The 17,157-nt window shown below is 45.2% G+C and overlaps 1 protein-coding gene across 3 annotated transcripts in view; it reads left to right on the top strand.

Moving 5' to 3' along the window:
* Positions 1-17,157, top strand: part of FGD5 (FYVE, RhoGEF and PH domain containing 5) — a 428,915-nt gene that overhangs the window by 321,818 nt on the left and 89,940 nt on the right. For all 3 annotated transcript variants that reach the window (XM_078661708.1, XM_078661707.1, XM_078661706.1), the window contains exons 11-12: positions 616-687; positions 4,787-4,855. In XM_078661708.1, coding sequence (XP_078517834.1) covers positions 616-687; positions 4,787-4,855 — 141 coding nt within the window. The remainder of the gene's footprint in view (positions 1-615; positions 688-4,786; positions 4,856-17,157) is intronic.

Here is a 17,157-nt window from a genome sequence, read left to right as displayed (position 1 = left end):
ACTCCATTAGACTGTTGAAGAGTATGTCAATGTCAGAGACAGAGTAGTATACTTGAGGTGCACCCAATTGTAAATTGGGCAGCCGGACCTTCAGTTTGGCAGAGAGGATGCCCCATTGCCATGGCAATACATTACCCTCTCAGCCAAACCCTACATCTGCCCCATATTTGGTTTTCTTTTGGTGAGTGTAGTCAAATGTTCACTGGAATGCGGAGGTAGCAGATGGTTGAATGCGAGCCAATAGGCTAAGAGAGGGTTGTTGGAAAGGAATACGTAGCAATTGAAAATAGATTTACTGTGGTCTACAGCAAGAGTATGATGAAACTAATGTTACAAAGTCCGGAGTAAGGGCGGCATCAGTTGACTATTATGGCCTCCTGGGAGGCCTCAGATCTTCCAACATGGATGATCTCTTCTCTTCCACTAGTATCTGCTTAGGAAGTGTAAGGCACCTTGTCAGAGAAAACTAAGCATCTCAGAAAAGTAGAATCTGGAAATGAATAAGGTCAAAAACAACAAGATGAGGTACTAATAGGCTAAAGGAGAGGTGGGTGGGCACTGTGATTGTATTGTGGATCACTGTGATTCTCTGAACTCTTTCTGATTCTTTTCTAGGAAAACCTGCAGAGGCTGGTCCATATAGAGCACAGTGTAAGGGGTCAGAGCAACCTGTTGGAGTCTGGAAGGGTAAGTCCGGAAGGGTGAATCGTGCCCCAGTAAAAACAATGAGCTGCCTTTTCTAAACAATTTGTTACTCTAATGGAGTAAAAATATAATGCTGTGCTGTACGAATACTACTAATCCTAAGACTAATACTACAACTAATATTAATAATATTAACAATACTATTCCGCATGCTATGACTAACATACTACAGCAGTCACCATTATTACTACCATGATTATTTCTATTACCAATATACACACTTAGTGCTATTACCACTAATACTACTAGTCCACTAATGCTAAAACTATTACTACACCTAATACTAATAATACTACCAATATTATTACTCCTACTAACAATTCACGTCTTCCACCACTATTAGTACTATTACTACTAGTAGTACAACTGCCACCACTAATACACTGAGTGCTACTAATTCAAATACCATTACTACAGCTAATATTAATAACATTACTACGACTAATATTAATAATACTACCTATATTACTTCAACTCCTACTTCTATTAACATACTACTACTATTATTACTACTACTATTACTACTAATAGTACTACTAGTACTACTGTTATCATTGATACCACTAGTACTGCTAATAACATTACTACTTACCACATTTGTCAATTGAACATTACCCCAGGGGTTCTCTAGGTACTAGACAATCTGTGACCTTCCTTTTTTTGTAGACCTACCCCTTCGCTTATTTTGTTGAGTCTTCCATGCCGATGAACTGCGTAGGACTGAAGGGGAGATATTCTTGTCATAGCAGCCGAGACAGAGTAACGCATACCACTTCTGGATTCAAGCTTTGGATCCAAGACACATCTATAAGTAACTGGCTACTACTTCTGAGGGCCTACAGGGTGTGAAGGGGGTGGTTTGAAAGGTAGGATTGAAGAAAGGTGATCTTTCAGAAGGTAGTAGGAATTAATTGATAGTACACCAAAATAATACTACCACGAGCAATGGGGACATGCGCCACTGAGGACGTCTATATGGGAACATGGTTCAAGATAAGCCAAGGGGCTTTTAGATCATGAGGAACTTAGTCATGCCAGATCTACCTCATAATACTGTGCAGGGCTTCGGAATCTTCCTGCCTCACCAGGATAAGGCTTGGTAAACTTAAAAACCAGCAGGAAAAGTAGACATTTCAGGTTGTTCGCCTACACCATACGTCATGCATTGCGTCAAGTTATTACTGCATCATCTACCTACATCTTTCGGGAGCTTTCTGAGCACAGATAGAAATGGGCTACTTTTTCAGTTTTTTTTCATTTTTCTGAAGTGCTATATTATTTCTTCAGTTTTGGAACTCGAGGGCAATGTCCAACCGTGTCCTCTAATCAACGTTCAGATACACAGGATGGCATTGGGCTTAGTGCTTACTCAAGAAAAGAACCCTGCCCATGCGCACTTCAGGGGACATACATGGACTTGTGGAGAAGTGTGGCTCACTGGTTAGAGGAGGCAGACCCTGATGCAGAGGTCAGACCCGGGACCAGGGTTCAATTCTCGACGCGGCAGGGTCTTGAGCTCAAAATGTCCACGGACTCGATAATTCTCGCCTCGGTGCCTACTCGAATCATGGGTTCACACTCTGCAACTCTGGGCAATAGTTTGCTTAATCTCCACTACGGCCCCACTGCGATGGGATGCCTGGTCTTCACCTTGGGGATGCCCAGTAGGGGTTATCTCGCAGGGAAAGCCAGGACGGTTTCCCAAGGCAAGCGCTAAAAGACCTGTCGGTGATTTGGCGCTATATAAATCGAAATTAACATAACATACATCTGCCTTCCCACACGGCTGACATCATGAAGGTGTGGGCAGTGGGTCTTGTAGTCTTGTTTCATTGCAGGTTCCAGTGGTGGATTGCTTCAGTGACAGAGTCCACCCTTTCAGCCACAGATGGACACTGACTGGTCCTATAGGAAGTGAGGAGCTGATGGACACAAATTGATTCTTTATTGACAATTCTTGGCCCTGATCATTACAAGAGGCGCCATGCACTGGAGGGAAGTGTCTGCAGTCCATTTCTGGTGTGCCCAGATACCATAAAAATGTCAGGAATCTGGGAGGTCCTAGTCACCTCAGCACCTATTACTTGGATTGCCTTGCAAGTGTCAACATCACAAAAATCTCTGCGCTTCTGTCCACCAGCACATCCTTGACAGAGTCACCCCTGATATTGTATGCCTGCGGCATTGGTCTAAATACTACAGGAATTTCTGTGGACCACCTAAATACAGTGAGTCCCTACATAACAGCTGGGATACCCTTCATGTCACAGTATTCTCCATACTCCTTGTTAGGACATGCATGAGACCGCACATGCGCTATCGTTTGCAAGATATTTTGTTTACTTTTAGTGGGCTTGGAGACCTCCCATTGCTTGGCTTCAATGTCATTCTCATTTCCTTGCTTCTCTTTGGTCAGCATGTGTTGGATTCAGTACCTCTTCTTGAGTTTGTCCCTCCCCTGGAGCATGACCCAACTACTGCTTCCTTGCCCAATGTCTTTCCGCTCCTCACACTTTCAGAGCTTCTTTTTTCTTGTAGATGAAGCACTCCATAAAAGTGCATATATTTGCAGGCTGTCCCCCCTCAAGGCCTCCTCCTTTTCTGATCTGCATTGCCTTTTTTTTCTATATAGTTCATGAGCACCAGACTACCACGTTGCAACGTAGCACACATGATCAGTACAATAGATACAATGAAAACACTGTCGAGATAACAGTACCCTTGGTTTTTCCTACATATTGTATGGGTGCACCGTGTGTTCCCCTGCATTGCTTTGTGCTGGCCTGGAGGAAAGCCAAGGTTAGAAACCAACACCAATTAAGTGGCAGCCCATGAGGTCTGAGAATAATTCACAGCCGCACTGCGAACAGTGGGGATTGTTAGGCATACGGAAAGGATGCCTCTGTTTTAATTATTTGTGCACAGAGGTGTCCCCTAATGGGCTGCAAGTGCCGTGCGTGGCTAATACTGCCTGCCTGGGCAGCATCAATGCCTCACACGTGTGTGCTTCACTAATTGCCACAAGCCGTTATTACAAAGTTAAAACATCCAAACCTAAGCCAAGAATTGGCAATGCCAATGGGTTTCACCTATGCGAGAGCTACTGTCTTTGTCGATGTCTTTTAGTCATGATGCATACCAGAGTGGCTGCTGTACAACATGGGTAAAAGTTTTTTTTTAAAACAAAAGTGGTATGATGTGGTCAGTCCTGTCTATGTCAAGTGATTTTAATTGCTGGTGGGGTGGATGGGCAGGAGGCATCTACATCCTCTATGTTGGAAGCCCTCACTCACTTCGAGATGCCTCGTACCCCACTCTCCCGCCAGCAGTCCTAAAAGCGTTATGAGATGGCCGCCAATGGACGCATCATAGCACTTTTTATTACCACCTGTAGTCAACAAGTGATAAGTGGAAGGGGACAGTGTGGGTCGCCGGACAGCAGCCAGAGGTCTGGAGGAGTTAAAAAAATTAGAGCATGCTCGTCTGTGTCTGGAAAGAGCGTGCCATGACCTCCCACCCCCTCCATGGTGACCAAATGGGTCAGGTAGGGTCTGGGCACTGTTGGTGCTTTAACCCGTTTGCTGCTTCTAACGTTCAGCGCCAGTGCTGAACGTTCGAAGAAACGGGTGCGGCCGCGTCGGCCGTTGGACGTGCGCAGCACCAGGGAGGTAGCTTGTGCGACGTCCAACGGCCGACGGCAGCAGCGAAGGGGTTAAGCCCCTGCCCTGGAGTCCAAGGTGGTATTACTCAAGGCAGAAGGACACTGGGTAGAATCGAGCTTGGGGGTACTGCACCCAGGAATGTGCATGTGGTAGCAGCAGGTGACCTAGAATTGGATAGGCACTATCCGCTCAGGGGATACCACCACTGGCTAACTCATAATCAACTATATGATGTCAGGAAGGAGTCAATAAAACAGCAGAAGCCAAAGGCAAGTGATAAATTTTCCACTCTTGTACCATTAATGTAATTTTGTAGCAGTCCTACACCTCCCATGAGATGAGACGAGCACAAGGAGACACAGCGCATGTGCAGAAGTGATGTCTATTTAAATATTGAGATGCCTCTGTTTCTTCCTCAGGAGTTTGTGAAAGAAGGTACCCTGGTTAAAGTGTCCGGCAAGAATCGGCATCCGCGGCATCTCTTCTTGGTAAGGATACATCGTCTACAGGAGCGGTGGTCGAAGTGCATTAACAAATGTATGGAAACTGTGACGCTGCGCTCAATTTGGGGTGGTGTGAGTGAGCTTGGGGGTGTGGTCCAAGATGTGGATAAAAGAACGAAATATTCTATAACTTGTTTCAGTCTTTCACCTTCAGGTAACTACATATAAAATAAAGCACAACTTAAATTAAATTAAATGCCAGCTTGTCAGTGAGAAAAGCACTATTGTACAGTATGAAACCTCTATTAGTAAATGCGCTGCACCAGAGAGCCGCAGAATTGAATCCTGGTTGGTGCAGTGAAGAATAGTGCCTTGTGCATGTTTAGTGTTATGAGGTCTCAGTCCGTGACAGAAAGCACTATGAATATGTAAGTCATTATTTTAAACTTGTGTTAGACACAATATAGGACAGGCTTCTACAAAATGTGCAAAAAGGTTTAAGAGAAAAAAGTGCTTTCAAAATATAGATTTTAGTAATATCCAGACTGTACATAGTGCAGTTTTTTATAGCTGTCTTTTAAAAGCACACACTTCACAGTTTTGCTGGTAGCTGCCTTACAATATCTCTTTAAAAGAATAAATGCATGTCATCAGTTATCCTAAAGTGATTCCATAAATTAAAGCCAATACCTTCCACTTGTGACAAGTTTTTATTTTATTTTATATTTTTAGAGTTTTATATGGCGCGAACTCGACCCAAAGATATCAGAGCACTTTACATGAGTTACAGTTAGATGGACACATTCATTTTTGTTAAGCACTGGGAGAATAAGTGATTTGCTCAGAATCACAGGATGCTGAGCGTCATTGCCAAGACTCGAACCCGGTTCCCTAGCTTCAAGGTCGACTGCTCTAGCCGGTTAAGGCTACATCCTCTTCCCTAATGTGGATCTCTCTGTCCTCAGATGCATAGATGCATTGAGGGGACACATACATGAACCCTGTTGTCGACTTCTGTATCAGTCCCAGAAACAGATCACAGAGAACAACGTGGCCATCACCTACAGAAAGGGAGGGTGCACTGCCAGAAGAAATCAAAAGCAAACCTGGAAGAGGCATATTTACATCAAACCAGGCTGCCCTGTCCAGTTACCAAGATTTAAAAAAGATGGCAATGGAAAAAGAAAGGACAGAGAATTAAGGGATTTCAATTACTGGACGAGAATACGAACCATAATGTCTCTTTTAGGAACTCTAGAATCAGATTACCAACTCAAAGACTCAAACATGAGGTGGGAGATGAAGATGAGATCTAAGCACCACAGTAACTGTTGTGTGTCACAGCAGAAGGCCTGCTGCATTGACACCACAACATTTACAAGAGTTTTAGAGAACCAGATGACTCCATGTGATCGGGGATCCCTGGTTCCAGGGCTTTCATTTCACAACACAGTGCTTTCTCAGCATTGTGGGCTGGTTCACCTCAGCTGTACCACTTGGGAGAGGAGATGGTAAAGCACCACTCCCACCCTAAATGGAGGAGTTAAGGGTTGAGATATTGGCAATCCAGGTGGCAGAACCAGGGGTGGAGTGGGTGCTCACGCTTACAATTTAAGAAGGTTGGTGAAGAAGGGGAACGTAGTGGTTCAAATAGTTTTAGGGTGCTAGGTTGGAGGCGTGACTCAGGAAAGGTGATCGGTGAGTTCTTCCGCGCGGAGTGGCTGGTGCACACAGCTCTTGCCCGGCATGAGTCCGGTCAGGGACCGGCCCTAGTTCCTTGGTTGGGTTTGAGAATTCCATCACTGTCTATTGAACATATAAGCACATAGCATAACAGCCTGCTGGTCCTGGTTTTTATCCAGCACAGACTTTGTTCCCACAGGTGGCTGAGGCACCTCCAATGTCTGTTATTTCCTGTTGTGAAGAGAGGCCTCTCAGCGTCCTGTAAATCACACAGCGCCGGATGCACTCTGCCACCTAGCTTGATTATTGTGTGCTCGGGAGTTGGTGTTAGAGGGCAGGACGTTGGCCGCCCCTTTGAGTATAGGCCCATGGACATGGGTGGGTGCCTCAGTGACACGTCACCCCAGGGCCCTCTCGTGCCTGTTTTGTGACGTCACCTGGGCCTGGCACCCCACATCCTTCCCATCCCAGGCCCGTTTTCTGCTGATGCTGTTCCAGCCGGTTGTACTTGGAGGCGCTGCTGCTTCCTGGCAGGATGTTTGCTGTGTTCATCTGAGCGCCTGTTTCCTGCGCCCAGCCCCTGTTTACAAGGAAGCGGAAGTCACTCGGCAGGGCCGCAGGGGTGGGGTCCTGGTGCTGGACACAGAGACGCACACACACACATGCAACACAAACATGCTCTCGCTCTCTCTGCACGTACACACACACACACGCACACACGCACACACAAGCGCGAACACATATGCATGAGACACACAAGCTCTAAACACACACACGCACATGCATACGACACAAACATACTCTATACACACTCGCACACACACAATCGTGCACACAAGCATGTGACACATACTCTCGATACATACACACACACACACACACATATGCATGCATTACAAACAGACTCTATACACACACTCACATGCATACACGCATGCAACACAAACATACTCTATACACACATACACGTACAATGACATGCACACACACATGCAACACAAACATGCTCTCGCTCTCTCTGCACGTACACACACGCATACACAAGCACAAACACATACGCATGAGACACACAAACTCTAAACACACACGCATACGACACAAACATACTCTATACACATGCGCCCACACAATCATGCACACAAGCATGTAACACATACTCTTGATACATACACACACATATGCATGCATTACAAACATACTCTATACACACACTCACATGCATACACACATGCAACACAAACATACTCTATACACACATACACGCACAACATGCACACACACATGCAACACAAAAATACTCTATACCCACAAACACATGCACACACACATGCAACACAAACATGCTCTCGCTCTCTCTGCACGTAAACGCGCACACAAGCACACACACATACGCATTAGACACACAAGCTCTAAACACACACATGCACACGCATATGACACAAACATACTCTATACACACTCGCACACACACAATCATACTCTCGATACATACACACACACATGTGCATGCATTACAAACATACTCTATACACACACACACACATGCACACACGCATGCAACACCAACATGCTCTACACATACACATACACGCACAAACACATGCACACACACATGCAACACAAACATACTCTCTATATATACACACACACACAAACACAACACACACATCACTCTCTTTGTCTCATGCAGTCACCTGTTAGACTTATAATAATCCACATTTTGTATAGCGCACAATCACCCGTTAGGGTCTCTAGGCGCTGGGGGCCGTTGGGAAGATTAAGCAAGCTATTGCCCAGAGTCGCATGGTGCTGGGCTAACCTGCCGCCGGACCCGGGGATCGAACCCTGATCCCCAGATTCCAGCGTCAGCCGCCCTGGCCGCGGCGCCACACCTCTCCCACACCTCTTCAACAACAGTGACACCCCCGTCTTAGATAGCAGGATGCTCTACCACATTATTTATTTATTCATGTGTGTATGTATGTATGTATTTTAATATTTATTTATTGAGGCCCTTATTACAAGTTCTGCAGAGTGGAATTCCCATGTGGAATTCCGTTACCCACAAGCATAAATGGGCCAGCGTTCCCACTGGAGCTTCTGGGTGTTAGACACCCAGACCAGTTTTACAGTCAGGAAAATCGGATTAATAAAGTGACTTTGAAAAAGGGCCACAGCCCCCACCTAGCCCTCACCCAGGGCGAGAGGAAGCTTGTAATGCCCCACTCTGTCAGCCAACATTCTACTATCAGTTGAACGCTGAATTTTAGGTTTGAAGATGTTATTTTTGTCTAAAGCTGTAGCCTGTCTATTCTCCATGTCCTTAAAACACACCCTGAAAAGGGACGATGGAATATGTCAAAATAAATATTGTGGATTAAAAAAAAGGGTCAAATTGCAGAGACACACAAAGAGTAAGAAAAACAGAGGGAAAGTGTCTTGGAGGGCTCTGGTAACATATAATTTCCAGTACCCCACTGTTGAATCCATGCCTACCCAGGATGTGATATAAACCCCTTAGTTTAACCATTGTAAAGAGAAAAATGTTCCCTCTACCTATCCAAGACTGCTAACAGTCACCAACAATTGGTATTCTAGAATGTTGATTTGTGTGATAACGTCTCGTGAGATTTTGAGATCACCTGATTGTTCCTTTAAGATAACACTGGGCCAGCTGAAATCTAAACAAGGCCATATGCACATGCTTTGGTTTTACGGTTGGCTGCTGAGCTAGAGCTAGGGGTGTGCATAACTAATGTGGATCAAGTTTTGAACAGTTCACAATTATTGGTCTTCTTGAATTTTGCAGTTTTCCAAATTTTTTATATTTCGCCTCTAGACAGCTTTTAATATAGTGTTGTCAAAGACCTATTGTGTAGAATACCAAATGTTAGAGTTGGCTTACGGTCAGGCTGTTTCTTACCATTTGTTGGTTTTACGTTCAGACTCATTTCCTTGCTTCTTACTCAATGGCTTCCCTTTCCCTTCTTGTTTTTGCCCCTCCCCTGGATCATAGCTTCTTTGCCATCCTTTTGATTGGATGACTGGCATCCTTCCACTGCTCCACATCAGTGAACTACTTTGTGCTTTCACCATTTCTTGCACTATGCCGTGTGGGCTGCCTCTCCCCTCTCACTCCAACACCTGTTGTCTCCCATAGACATGTGCAAGTCACTGACAGCTCGAGCCAGAGGTCTGACTCTGGCTGAGTTTGGGGTGTTGTTGAGCCCAAAACAAGCCAAGTTTTCATGTTGTTCTTGCCTGCTGCCCAAGTTCCAACCTCATGTGCCAGGAACTTAAGATAAGCCATTAACCTTTGATATAAAACAGGAGAAAGAGGAATCCATCTAGTGGCTGAATTGCACAGTGTGAATCCAGAAATCCTATGTTTAATCCTGGCTTCCCAGTCTGACCAAATCGTTTAATACTAGGAAAATATGTTATTTCACCATTTCTTCTTTGTCTTCACTATCACATTGGAGAGCACTTTACACAATGAGCTCAGAATGTGTGCCTCTCTTGCATTTGATTTAATAGACTACAAACTTGCCTCATGAATACTAAGAATAGGCCACATATAGGGTGCACATGACAACTGACTTGTCCATTAATTCATTAATCGCATATCATGGGAGAGGGCTGGAATGCTTCTAGGTTAATGTTTAAGACCTATCACGTTTAATAAATGCCTCACAATTCAGTGATATAATCTTTTTTTTTCTTTTTTTTTTCGCATTGGAATTAAAAAAGTACAAAATACATTATTCAAAAATAGGCAGGCTGACAGTATACCATAATAGTGCAAATGCAAATTCAAATTCTAAGAGAAGATATTCTTTTAAAGTGTAAAGTGCATAGTGCAGTATATTGATAATAGAAGAGATTAACAATACGTTCCAAAAATATGTACATAGAAAAGAGGAAGAAGTTAACAATCAATGACTAGCATTCAAACACACTCCAGTGATATAATATGATGTTCTAAAGGGTTGGAGAAAGACCCTTTTTTGAATTTTGAATAGACATCATATTTTTTCATTATGTTTGTTGCACAATTTACATGCCAAATATGTTCATGATTGCACAGGCTCTTAGAACCAAGCCAGACCCTTTGGTCAACGGGTTTGCATTTCCCAGTTAACTTGTTGACTCACCCACCTCTACCCCCACACTATCTGTTTCGTTGCTTCATCCATTGTTTCCCTGCTCTGATCCCCCCCCACTGCACTCCTGCCGGATGTACGTCGTTACAACGCACGCTTTTACAACGCATACCTTTACGAAGCAAGTTTTACAACGCAAGTCGTTACAACGACTTGCCTTGGGGGGGCGCTGGATAGTGAATAGTTTAATTTACTATCCAAACTCCAGTCCCCGTGGATAGTAGGGAAGGTGTTGGATAGTAAATTAAAACTATTCCCTATCCTAGAGCGCCCCCCAGCGCAAGTCGTTGTAAAGGTTGCGTTGTAATGATTGCGTCGTAAAGGTACTTCGTTGTAAAAGTTGAGTTGTAAATGCTGTTCCCCCTCCTGCCCCACCACGTTCTTTTTTTGTTTACATTTGTTTTTTCTATTATGTTGGGTCTGGTGACTGCAGTTTCTAAATAAGAGTCATTCCTTTATAAAAAATAAACAAAAGTCACTGTCACAAATGTTTATGTTTTTTTAATTTACCGTTCCAAGATAGGCATGTCCTATCTTATGCTGATAAATTAAAAAACAAAAAGATTGCTGCAAAATCATTATGTTACATATGTGCGCATGAGTGTTGACACATCCTAGCATATATGCCATTACACTGGGGCTGTGCTATCATTATGATCCATATAAGTGCATATATGGTGACCATTGTGCAGGTTTTTGTTTATGCTGATGCTGTTCAGCATCTTGAATTACTTTTATTTTTTCAGTTTTGGAGATGGTAAACAGCATCAGAAAAAAAGGCATTGGCAAAGCCAAAAGGAGTGGCCTGCTGGCTTTTTCAGTGCTTTTTTCATTACTGTAAATGTTGGTGGTGAAACTGGTTGTGCTTTTTCACATGTTTACAATGACAGCTTATGTGCACTGCATGTTACTTCTCCCACATGACTCGGACACTTATCAGGTTAACATACATCTATTTACAGCGTTTGCCTACAGAAAAACATGCCTCTGAGATGCTAAAAAAGTTTCCTCTGGATATTATCTGTTATGTAGAAGGTTTTTGGGTAAATATTGAGATAACGTACTAGTGTCCATTGAATTGATTTCTGGGAAGTCCCAGTGGTCGGTAGACCTGGCCGCGGTGGTGTCCACAGCAGGGGTGACTCTAGGCTCATGGCGGCCCTGGGCAGGGAGCGTAGGTAGGGGGCCCAGCAAGAGGGGGTCCGGGTGGGGCAGAGCTCCCCAGAGCTCAGGAAGGTGGTCAGGGTGTTTGGAAGTGGAACAGAGCCGGAGGCCGCCAAATCCCTCCCACTGTGGCCGCCACGCAAATATGTATACAGCCTCAGAGGATTATTATATTAAGGATATATATTGGAGTGGCGGCCCCTGGGGTTTGTCGGCCCTGTGCAGGTACACAGCTTGCACATGCCTAAGGCCGGCACTGTCCACAGCTAAGCCGCACGCTCCCGCCTCCCCCCTCCCCCCGAATAAAGATGTGATGCATTTCCCGCGTGAGTAGGACGCACGTGCACGAGACAGAATTCTCTAGAAACTGTAATGTGATCAGCACAGTGTGGCAGCATCACCACGCTGATGATTAGATTAACATGAGCTGGGAGGGTAATTTATGAAGCAATAAGCAGACTGAATAAAAACCCGCTGACAGCCCATTTGTCACTTTGCTCGATGGAAATGTCCCCTTTGTTAGAAGTCAAAGCCCGGTGCACCATAGAGGGGAGGGACAGACATCTCTGAGAGGCAGAGCAGCCCTTTGTACCACCACTATGTTGTTAGACTATGCTCAAACTGTGGCACGTTAACGCATACAGCGTATTTGTACAAGGACATACCATTTTAAGATGGCCGCCGACACGGTGTATACTGTGCAATGCCAAGCACCCGCACGTGCATGCTTGTCAATCGGAATCCTCGCCAGCTGTGCAGGACATTCAGGTGGGACTTGTTTATAAACAATGCAACTAAATGGGATTCATTCACATATTCAATAGTTGGTTTTAAAACTTGGCCTGAGTCCGGCCCAGTAGTTCTGGTGATTGTGTGTGCCCATGGATGATCACACAACCGGTCTAGGGTTAGAAGCACTAACAGGGAGAAAGCGGCAGCATTTTATAATCTGCCAGTTGCAGCAGACATTTTCCAATGGCCTCTATTCACCTCGCACAGTAGCGCTTGTTGTTTGAGTTATGCATTTATTTTGTATTTTTATGAAGCGCTTAAGAAAGTCATCTCTTGATCACTTCAGGTCACTTTGTTTTTTGATAGCAAGGAATGTCTGGAAGCCAGGGGTCGTAGAGGGTGATCAACATATCCTGCGACTTGCGTGATCATTAGTTGAGAGTGACACTGAATTGTTGAGTTGGATACTTTGCTGTAGTCATGGCCAAAGTTTTCTGCTCGGGGTCTCTTGCAACCTTTGGATTTGTCTAGGAGAACCCTGGGAAATTTTTTGAACGGTAAGTAATGGGATACAACTATATCTCCAGGTACAAAAAGAGGTTCTGGTACTAGGAATTTGCACTGGCCAACATACGAAAAGGCGTGAACCCCGAATTACCACTATCCTAAATGCAGCGTAGCAGCTTTGCTGTGGGTAGAGGACCAAAGGCAGAGTCTCTGAATGGAGAGAGAGTGCTGATCACCCAACTTGACTCCTAAGATTGGGGGAAGCAAGTCGTCAGTGCAGGTTACTGGCAGGGTGATTTCTTAGGGACACCATCTACATTTGTGGTTGACAGTAATCTGGGCCGCCATTCACCAATGCACCACTCGCCCTCTTCTTTATGCAGCGACATTAGCTCTTGAGAGATGGCCGGCGCATGCAGGGATTACCCTGGAGTCCTCCTGTTGCTGATGAGTGATCTTTGCAGGCTGGCAGATCATGCTGAAGTTAAAATATTTTTGTCCCTCCTGATCCCAGAGAGAGAAATGAACACCATGCTAGGCCACGTCTCGGGAGGCGCTCGTCAAGACCATGTAGGCCTTCAGTGAGATCCAGTGCTTACATGGTGTGGGACCTGGGCACTGTCCCTAATCCCAGGAGGAATTGAATATTGTTAAAATATCAGCTATTCTGGCCAGTCAGGAAAGAATGTCTTTTTTGCCTGTTTGCAGGGGAAAGCTTATGGAGGTTGGCTTTGTGGGCAGTGCTTTTTATTCTCAGCCAGGCCACACAGAGTAAATATCTCTCTTAGGCATAACAGTCCTGGTCGCAGTACATGGGGAGAAGTTTCAGCGACAAAGGTTGGCCCTGTAGAGAAAAACTACAATACTAAAAGCCGTACTTTAAATGGGCCGGTACTCCTAGGTATTGAATAGCAGCACTTCTCTAATTTGAGAGGGAGAGTACCTGCACTTCTCAGCGGTGGTTCAATACTTTTGATAGGATAATGCCAGCACTTCTGAATAAGATGCAAGTACTCTTGGCCAGTGAGAACCTACACTTCTAAAATTCAATTTCAACCACTGACTATAAGCATACTCCCACAAACAGGTATCTGACCTCATATATTACAAGAGTTTTACTACATTGTTGGGTGTAATGACAATGTTATATAAACCTATTTTTACATAGGGGGGCTAAAATCTCACCCCAGGGGTATTGAAAAAAGATGCACCCATAAATACAGCACACTGCTTCCAACCAGACAGTCTCCCCATAAGGTGACCACAGAGCTTACTCTTTCAAGGTCCAATCCAGAGGTGGTCTTTGTGCCGCCACCTTCAAGCAGCACGCTATGCCTCAGCTTGGAGCAACTATAATTGAGTCCTTGGTTATGACTGGGTGTCAAAGACTAGAAATTGAAACATCACACACAGGTATCTGCAGGAACGAAAGCAACATATTGCTCTAGACCTTGGTCAGGAGCTCAAGAAACCCCTGATGGATTGCTATGAATTGAACCTTTCCACTCACTAGGAGTGTGAATTGAAGCTGGTCACGACTCACATCAGGTTGTACGGTACGTTTGGAGATGGACCCAGTGGGTGAGACCAACTGTGTGCATGGCATAGAGTTGATAGCTAGTCCTGCAGTAACTAAGGTGTGCAGATACCCAACAGCTCTTCTGGACACAGGGCAGACCGATCTTTTATCCTATTGATCTGGCACTCGGTACATTGATTCCTCTCAGCCTTGAAAAATGAGTGGCCACCTGGCATGTTGACTTCATGCGGAGGGAGTTGTGGCAAAAGCCGGGCAAGCACTGCTTTGTTTGTGTCAGTGGTTGCAGGGGGTGGGATATTATGTTGATCCAGAGCACGGTGGAGGAAGAGAGAAAAGGGATAGAAAAGGAGAAAGAAGATCATGGGAAAACATTGATAAAAAGGGAACGCTGAAGTGAAAAACAGCCTGCAAGAGTGAGATAAAGAGATCGGTAGAGAAGGAGAGGGGAAGATAGCGGCGTGGATGGAATCAAGACTAGAATTTAGAAAACTGGTCCGGCACTCCATTTAATGGTAAGAAAGGTATATAAAGAGACAAGTTTTCAGAAATAGAAAAAGCAGGTTGTGGTATAACTTCTTTATTCAAGATTCTTCTTTAAAAAGACACACGATGTAGTCATAAAAACACGAAGTAGGCAACGCGCTTCGTCCTTACGGACATCTTCAGGTCCAATATGTTCATAGATGTGTTCTTTTCAGTCTCAAGTATCAATTGTCCATGTTTTGATGTGGAAATATCTGGACAACGGAAATTCAAGCAGAAACATCCTGGTGTGTCTGATGAGATAATTCCCAGCATTGCAGGCAACAGAAGCAAAAATATAAAAGGTAACTTTCAAAAGAGGTGAAACAAGCAGGTTTAATTGGGAATTTGATACAAAATAGTTGTTACGAAATCAAACGGACTGGTTTTTTTTTTTAATCTATACTACTATTATAAAGGAAGAACTTTGAACCTTTGAGGCGGGTAAACTCGGGAACCACAGCGCCAATCCACACACCTGATACATCGTTGTAATTGTCAGGGTGTGCAGATGGACATAGGCTATATAAATTAAAAAAATATAAGTTATTTTAAAAAAAAGTAGTCCCATGGAAGTAGCGCCGGCCGCGACGTGCGTGCTGACATCAGGAGCGCGGGGAGGAGCGGCGTCCAGGAGCGCAAGGAGGACCGGCGGACATGAGCGCGGGGAGGGATGGCGGACAAGCGGGGAGGAGCCGTGAGGAGCTGCGGCAGGCTGGGAGGAGCGGAGGGGAGGTGCAGACAGGCGGGGAGAAGAGGCGAGAAGCGTCGGACCGGTGAACTCAGGAGCGCGGGGAGGTGCGGCGGATGAGGTACGGCTCCGGGGGACCCACGGACAATGTCGGGGCAGGCGGGGGCCCTGAAGCCAAGGTCGGGACGGGCTGCTACTCCGGGGGACCCACGGACAATGTCGGGGCGGGCGGGGGCCCTGAAGCCTAATTGCTCCCGGACAAGGTAGGGACGGGCTGCTCGTTAATATATATATATGACCAGTCAGTGTTTAATTATAGCCGGGGTCTGCAGGCAGGGCCCACCAGCCCTTATTTTTGGGGACGAGGGAGAGATAGATCGAAAAAGGTGACAGAGTGAGAAACAGAGATAGAAAAAACCCTGCAAGAGTGAGATACAGGGCAGTGTCGCTCGTGGACTAAAGTTGCACGAGGTGGATTCGAGACTATGCAGCCTTTATATTCGGCACCCCTACATTCCATAGAACCATCCCCAGGCTTTTGGGCAAAACATTGTACCACACCCCCCTCCCCCACACACACACTTATTCTTGTACAAATTAACCACTGTTGAACACTATTGGTTTATAAAATTTATTTTAGAAGGCAGCGCATCTAGTGCAGGCTCGGGTGGTCACAAGTATGTGCAGAGAGGTGGCTACTGGATAGATCATGGTGGCCAATATAACTTTCCTACTAGCCAAGTGAGAAGGGAATAGAGAGTGTAACACAAGAAACAGTTCCATGGTGACCATTTTTTTCTGGTGTCCAACATTGGTCCAAGGCAGCCAAAGAAAAGCCGGATTTCCAACATAACTACTTTCAATATAAGTGATTCCAGTTTACCCTTATGTATATTGTGAAAACCTGGCATGGATCTGTGCCTCCTGGACCTGTGTTAGACCACAAAGAGGGGAGGAGCGAGCAGTCTTAACCCCTAGCTCCCTTCTCTATGCTCAGCGCCTCACCTGTCACGCCGTGCCCCGATGGGCACCCGTGCACAGACCCAATGAGAGAGTTATGCTTCGTCTTGCAAAGACACAAATTGGCTCTGGGATCACAGAAGAATCTCTTTTACAAAAGAGGCATCTTGGGAGCCCAGGATAACAGATGAAAGAGGTATCAGCGAATTAATTTGCCCAGCACAAAAAAAGCTGTGATGTGGCGTAAAAGCGTCCGCCACGGAGGCAGGGATTAGAAACGAGGCAGGGTGTTTGTCAGGATGACAGGGGGATACAGTTCATCTCCCGGGTGTCACTTACCTGAAAGCGGAAAGTGGAACTAATAAAAATGTAGCTTCGTCTTCAT

Source organism: Lissotriton helveticus, chromosome 9 (assembly GCF_964261635.1).
Source record: "Lissotriton helveticus chromosome 9, aLisHel1.1, whole genome shotgun sequence".
NCBI classification, from domain to species: domain Eukaryota; kingdom Metazoa; phylum Chordata; class Amphibia; order Caudata; family Salamandridae; genus Lissotriton; species Lissotriton helveticus.
Note: the sequence above shows the minus strand (reverse complement) of the source record. Positions and strands in the feature narration are given on the sequence as shown.